This window comes from Pelobates fuscus, chromosome 13, assembly GCF_036172605.1.
Source record: "Pelobates fuscus isolate aPelFus1 chromosome 13, aPelFus1.pri, whole genome shotgun sequence".
Lineage (NCBI taxonomy): Eukaryota > Metazoa > Chordata > Amphibia > Anura > Pelobatidae > Pelobates > Pelobates fuscus.
Genome location: NC_086329.1, coordinates 78474359 through 78499251, shown reverse-complemented (window position 1 = coordinate 78499251; position 24893 = coordinate 78474359). Strand labels below are relative to the sequence as shown.

The 24893-nt window shown below is 40.1% G+C and overlaps 1 protein-coding gene across 2 annotated transcripts in view; it reads left to right on the top strand.

The window, feature by feature from the left end:
- RIN3 (Ras and Rab interactor 3) overlaps positions 1–24893 on the top strand; it is a 79046-nt gene that overhangs the window by 24693 nt on the left and 29460 nt on the right. The window contains exons 2-3 of one of the 2 annotated variants that reach the window (XM_063438958.1): positions 13471–13648; positions 18671–18785. In XM_063438958.1, the coding sequence (XP_063295028.1) occupies positions 13471–13648; positions 18671–18785 (293 nt within the window). The remainder of the gene's footprint in view (positions 1–13470; positions 13649–18670; positions 18786–24893) is intronic. The other variant, XM_063438959.1, reaches the window with a different exon arrangement.

Below are 24893 nucleotides of genomic sequence, written 5' to 3'. Positions count from 1 at the left end.
TTCCTCTGGCAACAGCACCACGTGGTACGGTTACCAAGTGAAACGTACACAATAACAATAAACACTCAGGGAATTCCCGTACACACACAGCTGTTACACCAGTCACTATATAATCAATATTATGCCCTTTGGCGTAACTATACAGTCACCCACGCTATAATTCTCTATATACGAATTACCCGTCTATAACACACCCCAGTAACATCGTCTTTTACAAATAGCGGTTACAGTACGGTTAGCATAGGTCAAAGCACAAGTTAAGGTCACAATACAATTATTAGTGGTTATGGTGTTAAACATGCAATGGACAACAATGATTAGTACTTATATACAGTGTCAGTAAATATACAGGGTTATGGTACCGTGCACTATAATACAGCAACACACTATTAACACTCTCGCTAGATGGCTGAGCTCGCGCTATCTAACAAGATATACACTTTACTAAAACAATCGTTAACACATTTACAATTCCCAACTAAACTATTGGCCAGTACCTTGAATGGACTACCTAAAACTATATACACCCGTTTTGGTTAGCCACACTGCCCAATCACCACATATATAGCGAGCTAGAGAACCGAATTTACACAGGCGCCTCTTAGTCGCACTATCAAAAGTCTAGTGGGTTCCAAATTTACACGCCTTCCCACTTAGCCCAGATAGGATGAGAACTAGCGAACCGAATTTACACAGGCGCCGCTTAGTCTCCCGGTCCCTCCGACCTAGCGAACGTAATATACACCCTAGAACGCTAGTCTAGACAAGACACCGGTGTCCGGCTAGGGCTATTTACACCAGGACCCCGCCTGACTAACCAAATCAAACGGTCTGACTAAAGAGCGTTCGATCGAGCGGTGCGCCTTCGCTCCTTCCCTCCGACAGAGGGGGCAGATACACAGATTCAAAACCCCTTTGGGCCTACCGCACAATCGGTATACCCCTAGTGGGTCCTGCCGTCTAAAACAGCAGTTGTCTTACCTCCTCGTTCCTGAACCTGAGTTCACACTCATCGACGGGGACACCCCAGCACTTCTCACGTAGAGGCCGATGATCTCCTGGACAACAGACCAGTGGCGCCGAGACGAAGGGAGGTCCACGCAGAAGTTCAGGGGTGCAGCCGTAGAGAACGTGGGCAAAGATAGACCGTCTCACGCCTCTGCCTCTCAGCTACCGTTGAACGATGAGCTTCCCGGCCAATGCACCAAATGATACCGGAGAAACTGACGGAAGCCAAGCACAGAGAGATGGACACAGGTTTCTTCAGGAAGGAAGAGATTCTTTATTGGATCACCGATCGGGACTCAGAGGGACTAGCGTCACCAAAATACCACAAGTTCTGAGCCCCGGACAATAGTGCAGGCTCCTTATATAGGCATATAACTCCTCCCATATTAAGCTCCACCCGCACATTCTCTTAACCAATCAACACAAATAAGAATTAACTTCCTGTTTGACCGCATGGCTTGTCCAGCACAATGGAGGAGGGGAATACTATATCCTGTATTCTTGCACATGCTCCGTACACTACTGATCGTATCTTGCCTCGTGCAACCAACTGATCGATACGTCAGCATATGCACGTACACATGCCACGTGGTAATCTCGGCCTACTAAATTTATTTTTACCGAGATTCCACCACAGTATATGTATTTTTGTAGTTTGAAATGAAACTTAGTTTAAAAAAAAAAAAAAAAACCACTGGCTCCTAGATTCCAAGCAAATTTGTCAATCTCTCCCAAGTAACTAATGACAATGTAGGCCATAGGCTCTCAACCTGTGGTACGCATACTCCAGGGGTACGTGCACCACAGGCAGAGCGTACTCTGAAAGCTGGCCACCTTAGGGCTCCCCAGGAGGTGACGGACTGATTTAAAGTCAGTGTGTTCACGTTTCATTTGGAATTTAAATCAATTGAAATTACTTTCTTGAAGCAGGGGTACTTAGGATTTTTTTTGTTTTTTTTAGACCTGCAGAGTTATTTCTCCCTAAAAAGCTTGAGAAACACTTATGTAGAAACTGTATTGTAACTTATAACAAGAACAATATATCTTTTTCCACAGACTAATCTCTATACATATTTATGTAGTTTAAAAGATCACTAAAGTGTCAGGAAAACAACTCGTTTTCCTGACACTATATAACCATTAGGTCCCCCCACCCTCAGGGCTGCCCTCCCGCTGGGCTGAGGGGTTAAAGCCCCTTCAGCCACTTACCTTAATCCAGCGCCAGGCTCCCTCGGCACTGGTGACCTCTCCTCCCCTGCCGATGTCAGCTCCCGAGTAGAGCGGAATGCACATGCGCGTAAAGAGCTGCGCGCGCATTCAAACAGTCCATAGGAAAGCATTTCTCAATGCCTTCCTATGGACGTTCTGCTCGCTGAATGCAATTTGCGCATCCAGCATCGCAGAAGCGCCTCTAGCAGCTGTCAGGAAGATCGCCACTAGAGGTTGGATTAACCCTGCAATGTAAACATAGCAGTCTGAAGGGTTAAAACCTGGGAGTGGACTATAGTGTCCCTTTAAAGACACATTAGTTGTTGTGGAGCTCTGTTACACACATACACACCAACAATATGCAGCTCCTAGAAAAGAGGGACAGATGGATTTCGGTCCAAAATAGAGACTGTCTTTCCTAAATAAGGACACTTGGGAGGTATGGTTATGATCCTTTGAGAGTGAGCAGTTATCACTTATCTCTATGCAAAAATGCCACCAGGTTTAGACTGTTTATGTAAAGGCAAGATATACTAAAGTGCCATGAGTTGGAGTTGGTGTAGAAAAAACCCACTGGAGCACGTTCATTTATTATCAAGAAGGGTATTCACTGATACACTGAAGACTGTTTGTTTTTTATGGTCTTTGGAAAGACTAGCCAACTTGCAGCTCATACGATAATGTATGTTTGTGTTAGGGGCAAAAAGTCTGTATATGGAGTAAGAGATAAGTATAAGAGTAGTTTAGAATACGAGAGCGAATCGCTTGTGGTGTGCCGGAACCAACTATGCGGCAGGGCCTGTAAATAAGAGGGCCCACCGAGGGTAAAGGGAGGAAAAAGAAGGATATGTTGGCAAATTTTGCTCTATAGAATAGATAGTTGTTTTTTTTTGTTTGTTTTTGCTTTGTGTGTCATCTATTTGTATTTGTATTTTTTTTGCACACCTATGCAGATTGTGCTTTTTGCTGATATTTACATTGTTTACCTGGTGGAAACTTTTTCTAACTCTGAATTGTGACTTGCTATTGATGAACACATTGTTAGGCAGACCTAGTTTTAAGACCGTTGATCTGGGCCAATCCAATGCTTTGCCGTAGGGGATATTAGTGCACGTGTGACAACACATAACTCTACAAAACCAACACCTCAGTTACTAGGTAGCAATGTAAACACTGCCTGTCCTCTGAAAAGGTAGTGTTTACTTTGAACAGCCTGCGGTTCTGGTGACTATCGTGTCCCTTTAAAAATTGTATTTTGGTAGTTGAAAACAAAGCTCTGGTAGTTGAAAAATAAAACAAACTGTGCACTAACTTTTTTTTTTAGCTGGCTCCTAGATTCAAAGCAAATTTGCCCAGCCCTGCTCTAGTGGCTGTCAGAGTGACAGCCACTAGAGGCATTTACACCCTGCAATGGAACATTTTTACATTGCAAGGTTACGTAGACGAGGACATGGCATCCAGACCACTACATTGAGATGAAGTGGTCTGAGTGCATATGGTGTCACTTTAAATGGACACTCTAAACACCAAAATAACTTTAGCTTAAAGGGACACTATATAGTCACCTGAACAACTTTAGCTTAATGAAGCAGTTTTGGTGTATAGAACATGCCCCTGCAGCCTCACTGCTCAATCCTCTGCCATTTAGGAGTTAAATCCCTTTGTTTATGAACCCTAGTCACACCTCCCTGCATGTGACTTGCACAGCCTTCCATAAACACTTCCTGTAAAGAGAGCCCTGTTTAGGCTTTCTTTATTGCAAGTTCTGTTTAATTAAGATTTTCTTATCCCCTGCTATGTTAATAGCCTCCTGTATGTGATTTAAAGTTCAATTTAGAGATTGAGATACAATTATTTAAGGTAAATTACATCTGTTTGAAAGTGAAACCAGTTTTTTGTTTTTTTTCATGCAGGCTCTGTCAATCATGGCCAGGGGAGGTGTGGCTAGGGCGGCATAAACAGAAACAAAGTGATTTAACTCCTAAATGACAGTGAATTGAGCAGTGAAATTGCAGGGGAATGATCTATACACTAAAACTGCTTTATTTAGCTAAAGTAATTTAGGAGACTATAGTGTTCCTTTAATGAAGCAGTTTTGGTGTAAAGATCATGGTCCCCTATGGTCTCACTGATCAATTCTCTGCCATTTAGAAGTTAACTCATATTTGCTTCTGTTTATGCAGGCTTTGCCTAAATCTCCCTCTGACTGTGACTCACACCACTTCCATGGAAAATTTGTTTCATTTTCATTTAGATGTTACAGCACAGTATGTTTACTTTTGAGTTGTTATTTCCAGCTCTGATAATAGAACTTTAAATGCGCACTATAGGCACCAAGACAATTTTACCTTAATGAAGTAATTTTGGTATATAGATCATGCCTCTGCAATCTCGCTGCTCAATTCTCTGCTATTTAGGAGTTACATCACTTTGTTTATGCAGCCCCAGCCACACATCATTGCACGTGACACAGCTTTCCTTAAGACTTCCTGTAAAGAGAGATGTAATGTTTAAACTTCCTTTATTGTTCATTCTAAATAATTGAAAATCTCTCATCTCCTGCTCGGACTAGGCTTATAGACTTTTCAGGAGCCTCCTTTTGTATGATTAAACTTCAATTTACAGAGCAGGAGATAAAAACTTCTAAAGCAAGTTAATATCTGAAAGTGAAAAAAATTTATTTTCATCCAGGCTATTTGTCAGCCATGGGAGATGTGGCTAGGACTCCATAAACAGAAATATAAGTGATGTAACTCCTAAATGGCAGAGCATTGACCAGTGAGACTGCAGGGGCATGATCTGTACTCCCAAACTGCTTTGTTAAGCTAAAGTTGTTTTGATTCTATAGTGTCCCTTTAAGAACACACTGGAGGCTGTTGCAGGCTCTATTAGGATATTAAGAGAGTAGAAAGCCCCTGGAGGCAGTCCAGCGGTGATGTCCACTTTTCCCCAGTGGCATCTGAAATTTTCACTTTCAGAAATTGAGAAGTGCTGTCGGGCAGGGACGCTGCTCATTGGCTGAGAGCAGTCAGCTGTGTGTGTGTGTGTGTGTATATATCTCACCACTGCCCCCTATTCTTGACAACGTGCCACATCTCCACATTATTCAATCTTTCTGTCTATCTAGATTGCCTGTAAGCATATTCTCTCATTCATACGTCTCTGATGTTTTGTTTGTTTCAGATGTATTCAGAAAAAGACAAATTTAGTAACTATTTGGCCCCGACATTTGTCTTTAACCCCTTAAGGACACATGACATGTCTGACATGTCATGATTCCCTTTTATTCCAGAAGTTTGGTCCTTAAGGGGTTAATCTTCCCTTGTGTTTGAGAGCAAATAAATCCACCCAGATCAACTTCATTAATGTTTGCAAATGCTCCACTTGGTATCGAACATCCGTTTTGTATTTATTTTTCTGTGGTAAAGAATAAATTGGCTATGGTTCCCCTGGGGAAAGGAAATAAAGGCATGAGAAAATTATAGTACACCCCTTTTTAATGCTATGGTTTTACATATCAGGGCATAACAACAATTATCTGTTCGTTAGCAGGTGTTAAAATTAGGTAAATACAACCTCAGATGAACAATATTACAGTGTCATGATTTATTTAACAAAAAAATAAAGCCAAAATGGAGAAGCCATGTGTGAAAAACGAAGTACTGCTTTCATAGGAATTAGGAGGCAAGGTGCCTAATCAAATGCCCTTGATTAATTGAACATCAGCAAATGTGACGCCTCTATAAAAGGTTTTAGCAGTTTGCTGGTCTGGAGCATTAAGGTGTGTGCCAACATAATGCCGAGGAGGAAAGATATCAGCAATGATCTTAGAGAAGCAATTGTTGCTGACCATCAAACTGGGAAGAGTTATTAGAAGGCCATTTCCGAACAATTTATAGTCCATCATTCTACAGTGATAAAGATTATTCAAAAGTGGAACAAATTCTAGACCATTGCCAATCTTCCCAGCAAATTCACCCCAAGGTCGGACCGTGCAATGTTCAGAAAAATTGCTCTAAATTTCTCTAAAAAAAAACAACATGGCAGCACGGCTTAGATTTGCAAAGTTAAATCTGAACAAACCACAAGACTTATGCAACAATTTCCTTTGGACAGATGAGACCAAATTGGAGATGTTTGGCCAAAATGCACAGCGCCACATTTGTCGAAAACCAAACACAGCATTTCAGCACATACACCTCATACCAACTTTTAAACACGTTGGTGGAAGGGTGATGATTTGGGCTTGTTTTGCAGCCACAGTATCTTGCAGTCATTGAGTCAACCATGAATTCCTTTGTATACCCAAGTATTCTAGAGTCAAATGTGAGGCCATCTGTCCAACTTCAGCCAAGCTTGGCTGAAATTGGAACGTGCAACAGGACAATGATCCCCAAGCACACCAGCAAATCTACAACAGAATGGCTTGAAAAGAAAATAATTAAGGTAATAGCCCAGTCAAAGTCCAGATCTCAACCCAGATGTAATGTGTGGCAGAATCTTAAGAGAGCTGTCCATGAACAAATGCCAGCAAACCTCAATGAACTAAAGCAACGTTGTAAAGAAGAGTGAGCCAAAATACAACGATGTGAGAGACTGATAAAGTCATAGAGAAAATGATTACTCCAAGTTATCCCTGCTAAAGGTGGTTCTACAAGCTATTGAATGGTGTACTAAGATTGTAATTTTTTTATATATATATATATATATAAATTTGTATCCATTGTGGCTTTAATTTTGTTATGTAAATCATGACATTGTGTAATATGTCATGTGTTGTTGTTCATCTGAGGTTGTATACACTTAAAGACCTGCTAAGGAACAGAAGATTATGTCCTGATATGTAAAACCAAAGAATTTAAAGAGGGTATACTTTATTTTCCCCCGTTGTTATTCTCAAACTTCTAATTATCGTGTTCATAGTTTGGGTGAAACCACAAAACATTACTGTTGGACTCTGTCCCATAGCAGAACTACAGAAAATATTTATATAGAACACCTGGTGCTGTTTAGAACTTTTCAGTTAAAGCATAATCTCCTTAAGCCATTTTAAATGGTTCTTGGACTTGGAGTTTGAAATGTTCGTTCGTTCGTTCCATAGTTACTGGTATTCCGGCTGTTTGTCTCACAGATCTGTTATGCATCTCGCTTGTTTTAGTCAGTTTCCGGAGCAGGAGACTGGAAAAAACAGAGCTGTAGGGAAAATGTTGGTATTGCGGTGTGAATTCCATTGTTTGTGGTATAAGCTAACCGTGTGATAACACAGCTAAGGAAGTATTGGCAGCTGAGTTACAATACTGGTTTGGAAATGTCTGTCTTCTAAATGTGGACAATATTATCCAGCTTCCTTCGGGAGGTCCACACACTGGTTATTACTTATATATTTATATAGTAGCTCGTGGTGGGAACTCCACTCTTATGGATTGATTTTAGATGGCCGTAATATGTCACTTTTATATGTTCGTATATATTTATTCACTATAAAAAAAACATTCAAGCTCTTTTTTTAGTTTTATTGCACGGCTTTGTTGAACTAGATCTGTCCGTTTTATAAAGTAATATGAATTTTAAGAATCATTTCAGGTACGTTGAAAATAAAATAACCTGCCTGAACATTGCAATTAAAGATATTCCCATGAAACATTGAATTTTTTTTACATATGCTAATAATTGTACTTCTAGGGACACTCCAGGCATTTTCCAGGCACCAAGATAATTTAAAGGAACACTGTAATGTTAGGAAATAGAAACATATATTCCTAATGATATAGTACTCTTCCCATACCCTCCTGCACCACCCAGAATGGAGCAAAAAAATCACTTCTACTAACCTTAAATCCATTGCCATGCTGCTCCCTCAGCGCCTGGCCTCGCCTCCATAGCTGAAATCCTCAATCTTGATGATCTCAGAAAATTTGATGTCAGCACCTCTTTAAAGATATAATCAGTGTAACCCTATGGAAAGCATTCACCATCTCTGGGGCTTTTACTCTTAATTAGGAATTGTGAAAACAAATTACATTTTAGGTCAATAGATTAGAATTTGTGGGAGACGGGGGGGAAATCCAGCTCAATGTTTATTTTTGTTTGAAAAATTTTTTTTGCAGCTCTGCTGTTTTTGCCATCAATTTGTAGTTTTTAAGTCACTTCTCCATAACGCCTGCTTTAGTGCATAAATGCCTCAAATTCCGTAGTATAATATGCCAGCATCCATAATAGCAACTCTTGGGGGTGGTTAATAGTTAAGCTGCTTAAATATGAACTATTCCAGGAACATACTAAAAGGAATGACAGATTGGAATGCCCATAGACTTTAACAAGGCAGTGGAATGCCCATAGACAATAACGGAAGTAAAAGGAATGCCCATAGAGAATAATGGAAACAAAATATTTAAATTAGAGATGTAACTATTAGACATATGAAATAAATCTTTTGCTACAATACTCTCCAGATTCAGTGTCATTTTTTTTAAAATTGAGATTAGGTGGGATTATTAATCTTTTCTATGGAATGACAAGGGTGAATGACTAAAGAGAATGCCCATAGACTATAATGGGAGGCAACACAAACTCATTCACAGGTAAATCAGTGTTATGTAGCAAATTCATCTTTACCACAGGTGTTCCCCAAGTACAGCAGTAGATTATAAAATTAAAAGTAACTGGGATTATAGCTCTTGTCTATGGAATGACAGTTAAATGATACAATGGAATGCCCATAGACTATAATGGGAAGCAATATGTGACTTGGAATCTGAACCATGAAACATATCAAATAAAGCTTTTGCAAGCTTACTCTACGAGTTCAGTGTCAATTTTTGAAATTGAGTTTAAATGGGATTATCATTGTTTTCTATAGAATGACAATGGTGAATGACTAAAGAGAATGCCCATAGACTATAATGGGAAGCAATATGTGACTTGGAATCTGAACTGTGAAACATATAAAGTAAATCTGTCATTCCTTTTTCTTCCATTATTCTCTATGGGCATTCCACTGCCTTGTTAAAGTCTATGGGCATTCCAATCTGTCATTCCTTTTAGTATGTCCCCTATTCCACACACACCCCACTATTACATGCACACGCGCACACACACCATGGAATCAAATCCCTCATAAATGTTCCCCACTGGGCAGTGATGATAGATTTACCATGCAATATATTCCGTGCAGACTATATTGTGTAAATCAGGGACGGCCAAACATGAAAATGTTTTATTTTTATTATTGTCGTGGTCACCTGCCTTAAAGGAGGGGTGGACTATCTGTGATTGGTTACATATAGGTTTAAGTTCTAGCTAATGGGGCACACAAATCCCCTACTTTTAACCACCTACCTGTGTGCACAATGATTTCCTGCAGGAGGGCAGCATTTGCATTTCCCTGGGTCCAGTGGGAGCTCTCAATAGCAGTCTGGCATCTCTCACATGGGTCTGTATTTGCACTCTGGGAAGAAGTGATATGAAATCGTTTTATACAGTGATCACAGCTAGGCTAGTAATGGGCCCAGATTGGAGCGGCTCCTCAATGCGGTCTGGTTTGAAGAGCGAGAACGATCTCTCCAAGAAGACTGCATAGTGTTAAAGGCTCCCATGTGGGCCCCTGCACTGGTCCAGGACTCTGAACCTATTGTGGACATTCATGACCTTCTGATGGTCTTGCTCATTGTCATGCACATGTTGTTGACCACGAACATGGCTAATGCTTCTCATTATGATAAGCAGTGGCTTGGTGGAGAGTGATGATTGCCGTACGAGCATTGTTAACTTTAATTATTGAACCTCACAACCCTGGCAAGCTTCTGAAAACCAACTTGTTGCTCCACGACTTACAATGATATGTATATCTGTTTGCTTTGGAAGTGTCCGTTAATGTTTTTTTTTTTCAATTTTTTTTCAATTTCTTTTCCTCAAGCCCTTTCTCATCAATCACTGAATTGTAGTGAATTGTAAATCACATTCCAAATTTTAAGCAAACAATGCTGATTTGGAACAATTCTCCCACAACTAAGCTTTAGTCGCAGCTGGGTTATTTTTGTCTAAATTTCCCTTTTTTTTTTAATACAGTTCAATGTTTTGCAAATAAACCCTATTGTGCTGCGGACAGGTATGTTCCCAAGAGATGGAACGTGAGTTACATCATTACGGACACAATAGCTTTTACGCCATGATTCTTTGGGTTCCGATATCGGAATGTTCCACAGGAAAGATCCATTCTAGCTGGAGGAAGACGTGGACAGGATGCAGATAAGACAGACGCTCAGGTCTGAAATCATGCTTCTCTTTTGTATCTGAATTTCAGGGGAAATCCTGGCAGCTTCCAGGTACCTCCTGTTTAATTATTTTATACGAAAGGAACAAATGGTAAATGTGCACGATCTCGAGTTTGTGTTCACTCACATGGATTATGAGTTTAACACATTTACCATCCTCCTCTTGCTCCCTTAGGGAAACCGTTCATGCAGTGTTAAACATCCTGTGTTAGCAAGCAGTCAGTTGAACCATGTAATTGTTCTGTTTAATGGGACTCTCCGAACTCCACAAATATTTATCCTTCTTGTAATAGGTTGTGGTAAAATAGATTCCCTTTGGCTCCTTGCATTAATTTACTATTATCTGTCGCTTTAAGTCTTCCTCCTCCCGCCTCATTGCCGTTATGGAGTAAATCTATGCTTTATATTACAAAGTGTATTTATTCACATTAATTGCGCCACAGACCATCGCCACAAGTGTCAGTGCATAAAAAAAAAAATCAGGATACTGTTACCTTAAAGGAACCATATAGGGTTGAGAACACAAACACAAATCCATGACCTTATAGTGTTAAAACCACCATCTAACCCCCCTAACTACCCCCCCCCCCCCGCAATCCCTCTCTGACCCCCCTTAAATATAGTAAAATCTTACTTTTAGTTGTCTGCTGCTGCTGGCTCTGCCCCTGATCTGCCTGTTTGGCTGACATCCTCAGAAGTGATTCTCTGAGACAATCACAATGCTTTCCCATAGGATTGGCTGAGACTGTCAATGAGGCAGATCAGGGGCAGAGCTAACACAAGCCACACATCCCTGGTCAATCAGCATCTCCTCATAGAGATACATTAAATCAATGCATATCTATGAGGAAAGTTCAGTGTCTGCATGCAGAGGGTGGATGGAGACACTGAATGTCAGTGTTGCACAATGTGCAGCACTGCCCCAGGAAGCACCTCTAGAAGCCATCGAAAAATGGCCACTGAAGCTATATCCTTCGGCTGTAATGTAAACATTGCATTTTCTCTAAAAGAAGTGTTTACTGCAAAAGGCCTGAAGGGAATGATTATACTCACCAAATCAAATACAATAAGCTGTAGTTGTTCTGGTGACTATAGTGTCCCTTTAAGAAACTGCAAATTCTAACGATGTCCAAAAACATTTTTGCACTGACACCTTATGGTAATTTATTCACAAAAATTGCGCCAGAGACAGTTTTTGTAATAGATTTTGTGTTCTTTGGAATTTAGGGGTATTCCACTCTGTTTGGCAGTACATTTGTATATTTATGCACTTTATTTACTATTCCTCTTTAGGAGTATGTTTAGCACTTTAATGATTTATAATAACCGAACAAAGTAATTTTATGGCATGTGCATGTCCTAACTAGTATGTCTGTTACGTGCTCTCTCATAACTTTTTATGAGAGTGCTTGCAAGCCTTTGTTGATGTTACACATGTGTATGGGCACAAAGGTCTTAATTTAAGATAAACTTATCTTTTAATTTCAAGTTCTAGAGTTATTACCGGTTTGCAGATAACTGTTTTATAGCTGAACTATGAAGAAAATTATATTTTAAAAAACGTATGCAGAATATACATTTAAAGGGACTCTCCAGTGCCAGGAAAACAAACCGTTTTCCTGGCAGTGCAGGTCCCCTCTCCCTCCCACCCCCCATCCCAAGTTGCTGAAGGGGTTAAAACCCCTTCAGTGACTTACCTGTGTCCAGCGCCGATGTCCCTCGGCGCTGGTTCAGGGTCCGCCCACGCTCCTCCCCGCCGGCGGGGGAGACCTAATGCGCATGCCTCCCCATAGGAAAGCATTGAAAAATGCTTTCCTATGGGGATTTCAGCGACGCTGGAGGTCCTCACATAGCGTGGTAGACAGCCACTAGAGGAGGACTTAACCATTCAAGGTAAATATTGCCGTTTATGAAAACTGCAATAATTACTCTTGCAGGGTTAAGGGTAGTGGGAGTTGGCACCCAGACCACTCCAATGGGCAGAAGTGGTCTGGGTGCCTGGAGTGTCCCTTTAATAATTGGGTGACCAATTCGATCTTAGGGCAATTTTGGCATTGAAATGTTTTTGCATGAGAAGGCTCTGTAGCATTAGGTGAATTAGGGTGAGGGCTAAGATGCTGTGGACTACACCTCCTGTGATTCTTTGCCAGGCTGTCCCCTGAGCCTACATCCCTATGTGCACTGGTGTGCCCTGCATCAACAGCAGTAAGTATGCTAGTGTACTTGGTGCTGCATGATAAAAGGCGCTATGATGCTGCTGTGTGGGTGTTTTTTTTTGCGTTGCAAGATTGTAGCATTGATATAATGATGGTGATGTTTTTAAGTCAAATTTGAAATCTAATTTTTAATTACATAATGTATACACTAAGGTCAGATTATAAGCTTGAGTGGACAGAACCCGCTTGTATTTGTTATGTCATAGTTTGCCTCTTATTTGCTGTATTATTTTAAAGTGCTGTAGGTTGGCGCTATATAAATGATGATGAAAATTTGATCAGACCATAATATAATCATCATTACAGCCAGAGAATCCTTATTGTCTGATGCACCATATTTGCTCCTATCCAAGAGGTCCATTCCCTAACGCCAAATTGTAACAAATTCAAACCCGAAACAGGCTAAAATAGCTGAAATTGGCAGCATTTCCATCTTGGCAATAGTCACAGTTTGGCTGTTTTTGCCATCTGGATTTCACTTCACTACGATTGAGTTTCATATCTATCCACCAAGATCTACTTGGGAATGCCAAATCTCATTGTATTCTTCTTGACGAGACACATAAGGTTATTTGCTCACAATTGCCCTTTAGCAGAATGTCTTTCCAAACTGGGACTCTGGCTGCATCTTACATCCTCATTTTCTAATATATTATCCACTTTGGAGTTAGGACTGTTTCTCTTTTATGATTATTTTTTTTTTTTTACCATTCATGGCTCGTACTACTCTGTCTTACTAGTGTATCTTTTGGTCTCTCCTCCAGTCCTGTTGCAGACATTGTCCACCCGAAGAAGGAACATTCCCCTCCAGAACGGAGGGTCCATCCAGTCTTCTCTGGGATGAACCTCTTAGACCGGCTGATAAAAACCTGCCCGGTCTGGCTCCAGCTGTGCATGTCTCAGGAGCAAGCTGTGGAGATACTGAAGGGAGAAGCAGATGGGGTAAGTTGTGTTTGGGTTGAGACACCTTTTATATTTCGTATAAGACAGACCTTCATTGAGCTTTATATCTACATATATAGGGCTCATAAATTAAATTCACCCACTGGTTGCTGGCAAGATAATTCTCTCATGAATCATAAAGTGTTGACATCTCTTCCTGTATAATCAGTCACATGGACCCACTTAAAGGAACACTCCAAACACCATAGTGGTTATAGTGCCAGAATGCGCTGCCACCCAGGTTTTAAGGCATTTTGACTTCTTACCTTAGGTTCTTGGGGGCACTGCTCCCCATCTTCACTACCTCAGCCAGAGGACTGAAAGCTTCCTGTATGAGCTAAGCCAGGTGTTGATAGGGCTTAACTCATTGCTGAGAGCCATCAGTTGACTTGGCTCTGGAGAGTTAACAGAAGCTGATATACAGGGACTTCTTGCTCTCTGGTAGTAGAGGCCGGGAGCAATGCCCAGCAGAAGTCAAACCATTCTTTCAGCTTTAACATTTCCTTCTCATTTTCCCTCTTTTCACCTTTTGTAGAGTCAGTGTTATAACCCCTTGTCTTGGGGATCTGGTGCATTAAAGATCTCTTCACTTGAAAAATGTGCTGACACCTGTGCAAACAGGATTTTTAATAGTATGTTTACTTGTGCCCTATGATTAGAAAAAGTGTGTTTCAGAAGTCTTAAATGTAAGATTAAATGTAGAAATCCACACATTTCTCCTGGAGTGTGGCACCAACGCCTCGGCTCCCTGTCAATATTCGTTATAATTTTTGCCTTTTTCTATCATTAAACAAATAATATAGGCAGCAAACGGTGGCGGCTCTACACTCAAACATGACTCCCCCGCTAACACCCATAGTGGGTAGCATAGTGAGTATATAAGCTGTAGTTATATTGGAGGGCGGGCTTACAGCACAGTGCACAGATAGCTAGTCTCTGTATTCATCGTTCAGAGGCTCGTAGTGTCGCGGGTCCCTGTTCTGCGGCGTTGTGAGCTCTATGGCTGCAGTTATGGCATAATTTGCAAACAAAATAATTTGACATAGTTGAAGGAGGGAAGGGTGACAGAATAAGGGGGCTTAATGTGACAAGGTGAGTGTGGCATGGTTGGGGGGAGTGAGTATCACAAGATTGGAGCGAACGTGGCATGATTTGAGGGTGGATTGTCACTGGGGAGGTAAGTGTGACAGGATTAAGGGGGTTACTGTGACCGGGTTGGGGGTGAGTGTTGACATGGTTGGAAGTGGTAGGTGTGACAGGATTCAGTTTTAATATGAGTGTGGCAAGGTTAAAGGGGGGTGACAGTGTGTGGAAACTCTTTTTCAGTGACCAGCCTCTCCACACTGTAATATCTTTTTATTTTGGTAATCAATTCCCTGGTGATCCGATGGGCGAGCTATCCGTTCTGCCGGGTGCAGAGTTGTAGACCATGTGGTACTTGTCTTTTGAGCTCCTGCACTTGAAGTGTCTGAGCGTTGCTGTGATAACACGCAGAAACACTCTGATTGGCTGGAGCTTGTGAGACACCTATTTCACGATCTGCAACTCTGCACCTGCTTGCTGGGTGCTCTCTTCATCTCTAGGCAAACTGAGTGGAGGGGCGCCGTACCAAGCAGCACACAGGACAAGCTGCTAGATCCCCTCCTGGTGTTGGGCCCTTGTCCGGACAAAGGGCCGACTGATCAGTCTCCCCTAAGGTGAGATAGGTGGCTGCAAGGCCCCAGTAAGCGCAAAATACCTTAGCCGCCCACCTGTTTCACTTAATTAATAGAATTACCTTGTTTAATGAAGCCAAATCGGTGCATAAATCATGCCCCTGCAGTCTCACCGCTTAATTCACTGCTATTTAGGAGTTAAATAACTTTTTTTAAATAGTTTTTTTGTGCGACCTTAGCCACACTTGCCCTGGCTGTGACTGACACAGCCAGCATGAAAAAAAAATCATTTTCAATCAGATGTTAACTTGCTTTAGACGTTTTTGTCACCTGCTCTGTAAATTGAACTTTAAGCACAAGTGGAGGTTCCTGCGTGCTTTATCAGCTTTTTAACAGACCAGGAGATGAGAAATTCTAAACTAAACAGGCTGGGCAATAAAGGAAGTTTAAACATTAGATCTCAATAATACAGGAAGTATTTAGGAAGGATGTGTAAATCACAGGCAAAGGCTGCATAAGCAAAGTGATTTAACTCCTAAATGTCGGAGAATTGAGCAGTGAGACTGCAGGGGCATGATCTCCACCCAGCTAAAGTTAGTTTGGTGCCTATAGCATTCCTTTAACCCCTTAAGGACACATGACATGTGTGACATGTCATGATTCCCTTTTATTACAGAAGTTTGGCCCTTAAGGGGTTAAACAGAGTTTGTGAAAGAAGAAAAACTTTAAACAAGGTCATTATTTGCATTGTGTGCCCTGGTTGTGCCTGGACTGAAACTAGGCTGGATTGTGATGTCACTTACTAAATCTTTAATATACATTTTAAAAGAAAACCGAGCATATCATGGAAAACGTTAGTGACATTTCATTCATTTTAACATGTAAGCAGTAATTTTAACTGTTCCAAATACCCCTCTTCTCCTGTATTTCATTCTTCTTTTTGGCCCAATTTTCATATTTCATTAGTGATCCGACACATCCATTGCCTATTTATTTATTGCTTTTCCATTGCTCTGTGTGTGGCTTATGATGTTCGTAAAAAAATATCCACTGTGACAGAGAATATAGACTATAAAACCGTATTAGTTAACACTGGAATTACAGCGGTCATTGTTTACACTTCCCTTCCCAGATGTGTGAAATTATCCATAAGTACGGAATATAACCAGCCTTGTTTGTATTCAAAGTATCCATGTTTTAAAGCAGTTAAAATGTTTTGCTGTAGCTGAAAAGGCATAGTTTTAAAACGATGGTGTTTACAGATAATAAACTGTGCAGGGAACGTTGAAGTATAAAATATTCAATAAACCAATACATTTGGATGAATATTAATTAAACTTCAAAATGTAAACTAGCATTTATAATAATTTTTTTTTTCAATTCAGCCTCGCAAATTTGCATTTTTTTTCCCTCTCAAATATATATATATAAATTGTATTTATTTTGCCAAGTTTGACATTTGGTTCTCAAGCTACAACAGTCCACTGTTTAATGAATAAAAACAGTTGTATTTTTGTCCCCAGACATCGCAAAAACCTTGTGACATTATCCGGTATTAAATTCATTTTATGAAGGCAATAGTGAAACCACTTAATCTGCTGAATTTGGAGTATTTAATGGAATGTTCATATTAATTGGCCCACTTTTTGCCTTTTGCTCAAGAGTTGTATTTATTTTTCATTGATAAATGCTGCCTAAGGTATTCGTTGCTCCTTAGCACAAGTGAGTCATTTTCACCATATGCAAGATATTTTGAATGCGCAAGGTTTGACTTCTAGAAATAAAATTGCTTAGCCCACATTAGTTTCACAGAATGAAGTAAAAAATCCGTATTAGAGATTATTTAATCTTATATGAGCCTATAATATTGGCCAATTGCAAGACTTAAATTGCATCACCCTAGTTTAGTCAATAGTTCGATGTATTCTGCAATACCAGTGCAAACCGTACCAAGTAGTTGGTCTGCCGAGATAACCGAGTATATCAACCGCGTAATGTGACTTAATGTAATTTCACCATGTGAGGAACTGGTGTAGAATGAAAGGGAAGTTGTGGGGTTTATTTACTAAGTAAATACTAATTCTGGTAAGTTAAAAAAAAATTTCACCTATAGTCACCAATACAACTACAGCTTAATGTAGTTGTTCTGGTATCTATAGCCTTTCCATGCAGGCATTTTAATGTAAACACTACGCGTTCAGACAAAAGGCAGTGTTTACATTACAGCCTAGGAACACAAGGCCACTAGAGGTGCTTCCTGGGGCCATGCTGCACAGTGTGCAGCACTGGCGTTTATCGTCTCCACCCTCTGCATGGAGACACTGCAATTTCCCTGTAGAGATGCATTGATTCAATGCATCTCTAGGAGGAGGTGCTGATTGGCCAGGGCAGTGTTTTTCCGCACATGGGCAATAGCCTCCCAATGCTTTCCAATGGGAAAACATTGGATTGACTAAGATGGTAAAATCTGATGCGCTCAGCCATGGAGGCAGGGCGAGACTGGCACGGCACTGGAAAAAGGTGAATTTAATCATCTTTTTCAGGTAAAGAGAGGGGGCTTGGGACCTAAATAGTTATTTTACCACAATAGTGTCAGGGACACGTTTGTTCCACAGTAAGTTAAGGGTATTTCTTTAAGTGCCCCATCACATATATATATATATATTTTAAAGGACAGAAAGGACTTTTATTTATTGTCGTAGACCTATATGTACACCTAACACAATATTAAATGTGGATAATATGTAAAAAAAAACAACCCTATGCTTAACTGTACTTCCCTTAACCCTACAATGTTCCTAATCCATTTGGTTGTGATTTCTGAATTACTTATACATCTGTATAACGTTTTGGGGTAGGGTTGGTTAGTGTTTGTGTAGGGTAAGGGTTAATGTTGTTTTAGGATTGAGGACTAACACTAACACTAACCCTAGGCCTAGGCCTACCGTTATCGGGAAGGGGCTAAATAGACAAAACCTCCAATTCAACTACTTTGGGAGTTTGAATTACAATGTACTACTCCATACACCGCAAATGTGTAATCCCCATGTGCAATGCAGGAGGTAAGTAGCCAAAATGTTATACAGAGGTGTCAGTAATTCATAAATCACAACCAAATGAATTGGCTTTAACCCCTTAAGGACACATGACATGTGTGACATGTCATGATCCCCTTTTATTCGAGAAGTTTGGTCCTTAAGGGGTTAAGGGGAGAAACCAAACATAAAAACATGTCCCACGTTTTATTTGAAAAACTCTTACTAGTGTTTGCAATGGGGAGCAAGTCAGTAAATCTTGTGCTGGCAATAGAATTGCTAGGATTTGTATTTTGCATATGGCCTTATTATTTGTATTCTGTTTGCATTAGGTATTTTTGGTGACGCGAGACGTGGAACAGAAATGCATGGTTCTCTGGGTGCGTTACACAATGCAAGATAAGACGGCAGATGTTCTGCATTACAACATCAAGGAAGAGAAAACAAGTAAATTCACTCTTATGCCATTTCCATAGTAAGCTATAATGCATAGACAACTTGTTTAGGTTACCATTACTGTAGAAATCTGTTTGAATAATAAGAAAATATAATCTTTTATATATTTAGGGGGCAACAGGGGAGTGGAGGTCGTTTTTTTTTTTTTTTTTTTTAAGATCGCTTAAAATGTTTATTAGAATGTCCCTGTAAGCCAGGGGTGGCCTTACGGAAGATCACTAGCGTACTACAGCTCCCATGTTACATAGCTACATAGCTGAAAAGAGACCGGTGTCCATCAAGTTCAGCCTTCCTCACATTTGTTTTTTGCTGTTGATCCAAAAAAAAGGCACAAAAACTCAGTTTGAAGCACTTCCAATTTTGCAACAAACTTGGGGAAAAAAAATAATTATTGACCCCAGAATGGCAGTCAGATTAATCCTTGGATCAAGAAGCTATTACCCTACATTGAAAAATTATATCCTTGAATATTCTGTTTTTGTAAATATGCATCTAGTTGCTGTTTGAACATCTGTATGGACTCTGATAAAACCACTTCATCAGGCAGAGAATTCCACATTCTTATTGTTCTTACAGTAAAACAAACCTTTTCTTTGCCTTAGACGAAATCTTCTTTCTTCCAGTCTAAACGCATGCCCTCGTGTCCTATTTAAAGTCCACGGTTTGTATTGGCCCCAAATATATTTGTATAATGTTATCATATCCCCGCTCAGGCAACATTTTTCTAAACTAAAGAGGTCCTTTTCGTGTGTTGTTATCCCTAATTTGCTTCCATTTAGGGTATACGTTGTTTGTGTATTTTTTACGCCCAAGTGCATAACTGCGTTTTTTAACATTACATTTTATCTGTCATTTGAGTGCCCAGTCCCCCAGTCTATCTATATCCCTCTGCAGCAAATTAATATCTTGCTCATATTTTATTACTTTATATAGTTTTGTGTCATCTGCAAACACTGAAACATGACTTTCAATGCTTTTTTCAAGATAATTTATAAACATGTTAAATAGAAGGGGTCCCAGAACAGAACCCTGAGGGACACCACTTGCCACCTCTGTCCAGCTTGAAAATTTACCATTAATGACAACTCTTTGAACTCCATTTTTAAGCCAATGTTGTATCCAAGAACAAGCATTTTCATCTAGACCGATTTCCTTGAGTTTGAACACTAATCTATTGTGTGGAACTGTATCAAATGCCTTGGCAAAATCCAAATAGATCACATCCACTGCAACACCCTGATCTATATTTCTACTTTTTCATAGAATGCAAACAGGTTAGATTGACATGACCTGTGCTTCATAAAACCATGCTGATTTCTGCTGGTAACCACATTCTTCTCAAGAAATTCTTGAATATTATCCCTTAATAACCTTTCAAATACTTTTCCAGCCACAGAAGTTGAGCATTATCCTCTGTAAGGCTGGCAAAGGCAAAGCATCATGATAGATGTAGTTCTGCAACTGGGATTTTGGCCATACCTGTTTTGACCGCTAATCTGGAGAGCCCCAGGCTAGATTTACTCACCTGTCATCTTAACGTAATGCTTTTGAGTATATATCAAAGTGAACTCAGCTGCAGGGACATGGGAAATGTAACTTGACAAAATCTCACAGGAACTTACTCCTGCCGAGTTTGATATGGAGACAAAAAAGGGACAATCACGGAAACAACTGTAGCTTAATAAAGCTGTTTTGGTATATAGACACTGCAGTCTCACTGCTCAATTCTCTGCTCTTTAGGAGTTACTATGCTTTGTTTATGCAGCCCTAGGCACTACTTCCTGCATGTGACTTGCACAGCCTTCCAAAACACTTCCTGTAGAGAGTCATCTAATGTTTACACTTATGTTATAGCAAATTCTTTTAGAATCTTACCTCCTGCTCTGTTAATAGCTTGCTTGACTCGGAAGGAGCCTCCTGTATATAATTAATGAAAGTTTTATTTGCAGAGCAGGAAGTAAAAATGTTTAAATTAAGTTACATCTGATTGAAATTTAAACCATTTTGTTTTGATGCTGGCTGTGTCAGTCACAGCCAGGGGAGGTGTGGCTAGCGCTGCATAAGCAGAAACAAAGGTGATTTAACTCCTAAATGGCAGAGAATTGAGCAGTGAGACTTCAGGGGCATGATCTAAAACTGCTTTATTAAGCCAAAGTTGTTTTGGTGACTATGATGTCTCTTTAAGATTCATTTTAAGGTGACCAAACTTTCTTTGAAAACCAAAGTGCCTGCAGACGTTACCAGGGTCTTTGTAAAACTTTGAGTAAAAAAAAATTTGTGTCACTTTTCCACCTGGGTCCTGGCTAGGTCATTGACCGGTTGACTCTTGTACTCTGAAAAACACACTTGCATCACAGTAACACTGATACCATGGAAATCTCTTTAATCTTTTTATGGTTACATTTATCACTCTGGATCAGATTTGGTGACTACTTTTCCCGAGATCTGCCTAAACTGTAATTGTCTAGCATTTATGCAATTTTTTAATACTAGATTAACACAAGTCTGAGGTGGGACTTCTTATCACTCACAGAACTGAATCTAGGACACAGTGCATTCACTCAATTTCCACTACTTGTCCTGCATTGATTCACATTGATTTACTAAACACAGACAAGGGACATTGGAAACTCTGTATGGTGGTTCTCTTTCCAGCATAGCCTTAAAGTTAATCAATAGGATATAGCTTATTTTTAAATGTTTTTTTGTTTTTAGATAATGTGTTAATCTCTCTCTCTCTCTCTCTCTCTCTCTCTCTCTCTCTCTCTCTCTCTCTCTCTCTCTCTCTCTCTCTCTCTCTCTCTCTCTCTCTCTCTCTCTCTCTCTCTCTCTCTCTCTCTCTCTCTCTCTCTCTCTCTCTCTCTCTCTCTCTCTCTCTCTCTCTCTCTCTCTCTCCATATGCAAATGAGATCAACAAAGAATCACATTTTTGCCTCCTAATTCCACGTAATACAAGGATTCCTTGGAGTATGTGTCTGCTGTATACAACAGCTTTGAAACACAACTCAGGAAGAGGAGCAAAGCCAGTGAACCACTCATGGACAGCTGTTTCGTTGTTATTGCAACTCATCAGCATGAGGTTTGTTACTGGCTTGCTATGGAGGCTTGGCGTTCCTTGTAAAGTACATACCAAAAGAGTGGCTTACTGGCTTTGCTCCTCTTCCTGAATTGTTTTACAAAGCTGTTGTATACAGTAAACACATACTCCAAGGAATCCTTGTATAAAGTGGAATTAAGAGGCAAAAATGTGGTTCTCTGTTGCATATGCCTGTGTGTATTTGTGTTTAGCAATGTATTAACTATCTACCTACTTCAGGTGGAAGGGGTTTCCATCCACACTTTTTCCGCCACCACAACTCTTTTTTGGCCAAGCCTCCAAAGCAAGCCAGTTACCAACCTCATGGTAACGTCTGCAGGCACTTTGTTTTTCAAACAAAGTTTTGTGTGTATATATATATATAATGTAATGTATTACAACGATGATATCGTCAGTAAAAGTGACATTTATTGAATTTTTCACACACAAATGGCACTTACACGGACAATATAATTGTTGTGATACGATTTGTTTTGAAACACTAATATTTGTGTTCAGCGAAGTCTCCTGAGTATAACAGTACCCCTCATGTGCAGGTTTTATGGTGTTTTTAAAAGTTACAGAGTCAAATATAAGGCTTGTCTTTCATTTTTTTCACATTGAAATTCACCATTGGTTACGTTGCCTTTGAGAGCGTATGGTAGCCCAGGAAGGAGAATTACCCCCATGATGGCATACCATTTGCAATAGTGGACAACCCGAGGTATTGCAAATGGGGTATGTTCAGTCTTTTTTAGTAGCTACTTAGTCACAAACACTGGCCAAATTTGGCATTCAAATTAGTTTTTTTGCATTTTTCACACACAAACAAATATGAACGCTAACTTTGGCCAGTGTTTGTGACCAAGTGACTACTAAAAAAGACTGGACATACCCCATTTTAAATACCTTGGGTTGTCTACTTTTGCAAATGGTATGCCATCATGGGGGTAATTCTCATTCCTGGGCTACCATACGGTCTCAAAGACAACGTAACCAATCTGGCGAATTTTAATGTGAAAAAACTGAAAAATGTAACCTGCTATTTGACCCTGTAACTTCCCAAAATACCATAAAACCTGTACATAGCGGTACTGTTTAACACGTGAGACTTCGCTGAATGCATATGTGTATTTTCTTGCTGTAAAAGCAAACCGTATTATGACATTCACAGTTAAAATGTCACGTAGAACTAAACATTTTTTTAAAATTCTTATTTTCTCCAATTTTTTTATATTTTATTCATATTAAATTGTTTCATACCTAAATATTTGATGTGAAATGAAAGCCCTGTATCCCCTGAATAAAATAATATATAGTAAGTGTGGGTGCACATAATATAAAAGAGCTGAATTACGCCTGAACAGAGAGAGAGCGCAAATTAAAGTTTTTGTTTATGTTTTGTTTTGATCACAACGTGTACATTTGGCTCAGTCCTTGGGAGGGTTAATGGTAGGTGTATTTTAACAGTAAGAGACAGAATAACAACATAAAACAATCCAGAAAAACGCATGTCAAAGTTATAAATTGATTTGTATGTCAATGAGTGAAATAAGTATTTGATCCTCTATCAATTGTCAAGATTTCTGGCTCCCAGGTGTCTTTTATACAGGTAACGAGCTGAGATTAGGAGCACTCTCTTAACCCCTTAAGGACACGACATGTGTGACATGTCATAATTCCCTTTTATTCCAGAAGTTTGATCCTTAACCCCTTAAGGACACATGACATGTGTGACATGTCATGATTCCCTTTTATTCCAGAAGTTTGGTCCTTAAGGGGTTAAAGGCAGTGCTCCTAATCTCAGCTCGTTACCTGTATAAAAGACACCTGTCCACAGAGGAATTCAATCAATCAGATTCCAAACTCTCTAATGTGGCCAAGACCAAAGAGCAGTCCAAGGATGTCTGGGACAAGATTGTAGACCTACACATGGCTGGAATGGGCTACAAGACCATTGCTAAGCAGCTTGGTGACAAGGTGACAACAGTTGGGGCAATTATTCGCAAATGGAAGAAACACAAAATATCGGTCTCCCTCGGTCTCCATGCAAAATCTCACCCCGTGTAGTTTCAATTATCATGAGAACGGTGAGGAAAAGCCCAAAACTACACGGTAGGATCTTGTTAATGATCTCAAGGCAGCTGGGACCATAGTCACCAAGAAAACAATTGGTAACACACTATGCCGTGAAGGACTGAAGGCACATGTACAGGCCCTTCTGAAGTTTGCCAATGAACATCTGAATGATTCAGAGGAGCACTGGGTAAAAATGTTGTGGTCAGATGAGACCAAAATTGAGCTCTTTGGCATCAACTCACCTCGCTGTGTTTGAAAGAGGAGGAATGCTGCCTTTGACCCGAAGAACACCATCCCCACTGTCAAATATGGAGGTGGAAACATTATGCTTTGGTGGGGTTTTTCTGCTAGGGGGACAGGACAACTGAACTGCATCAAAGGGACGATGGACGGGGCCATGTACAGTCAAATCTTGGGTGAGAACCTCCTTTCCTCAGCCAGGGCATTGAAAATGGGTTGTGGATGGGTATTCCAGCATGGCAATGACCCAAAACACACAGCCACAGCAACAAAGGAGTGGCTCAAGAAGAAGCACATTATAGTCCTGGAGTGGCCTAGCCAGTCTTCAGACCTTAATCCCATAGAAAATCTGTGGAGGGAGCTGAAGGTTAGAGTTATCAAACGTCAGCCTCGAAACCTTAATGACTTGGAGAGGATCTCCAAAGAGGAGTTGGACAAAATCCCTCCTGAGATGTGTGCAAACCTGGTGGCCAACTACAAGAACGGTCTGACCTCTGTGATTGCCAACAAGGGTTTTGCCACCAAGTACTAAGTCGAAGGGGTCAAATACTTATTTCACTAATTGACATGCAAATCAATTTATAACTTTTTTGACGTGCGTTTTTCTGGATTTTTTTGGGGGTATTCTGTCTCTCACTGTTAAATTACACCTACCTTTAAAATTATAGACTAATCATTTCTTTGTCAGTGGGCAAACGTTCAAA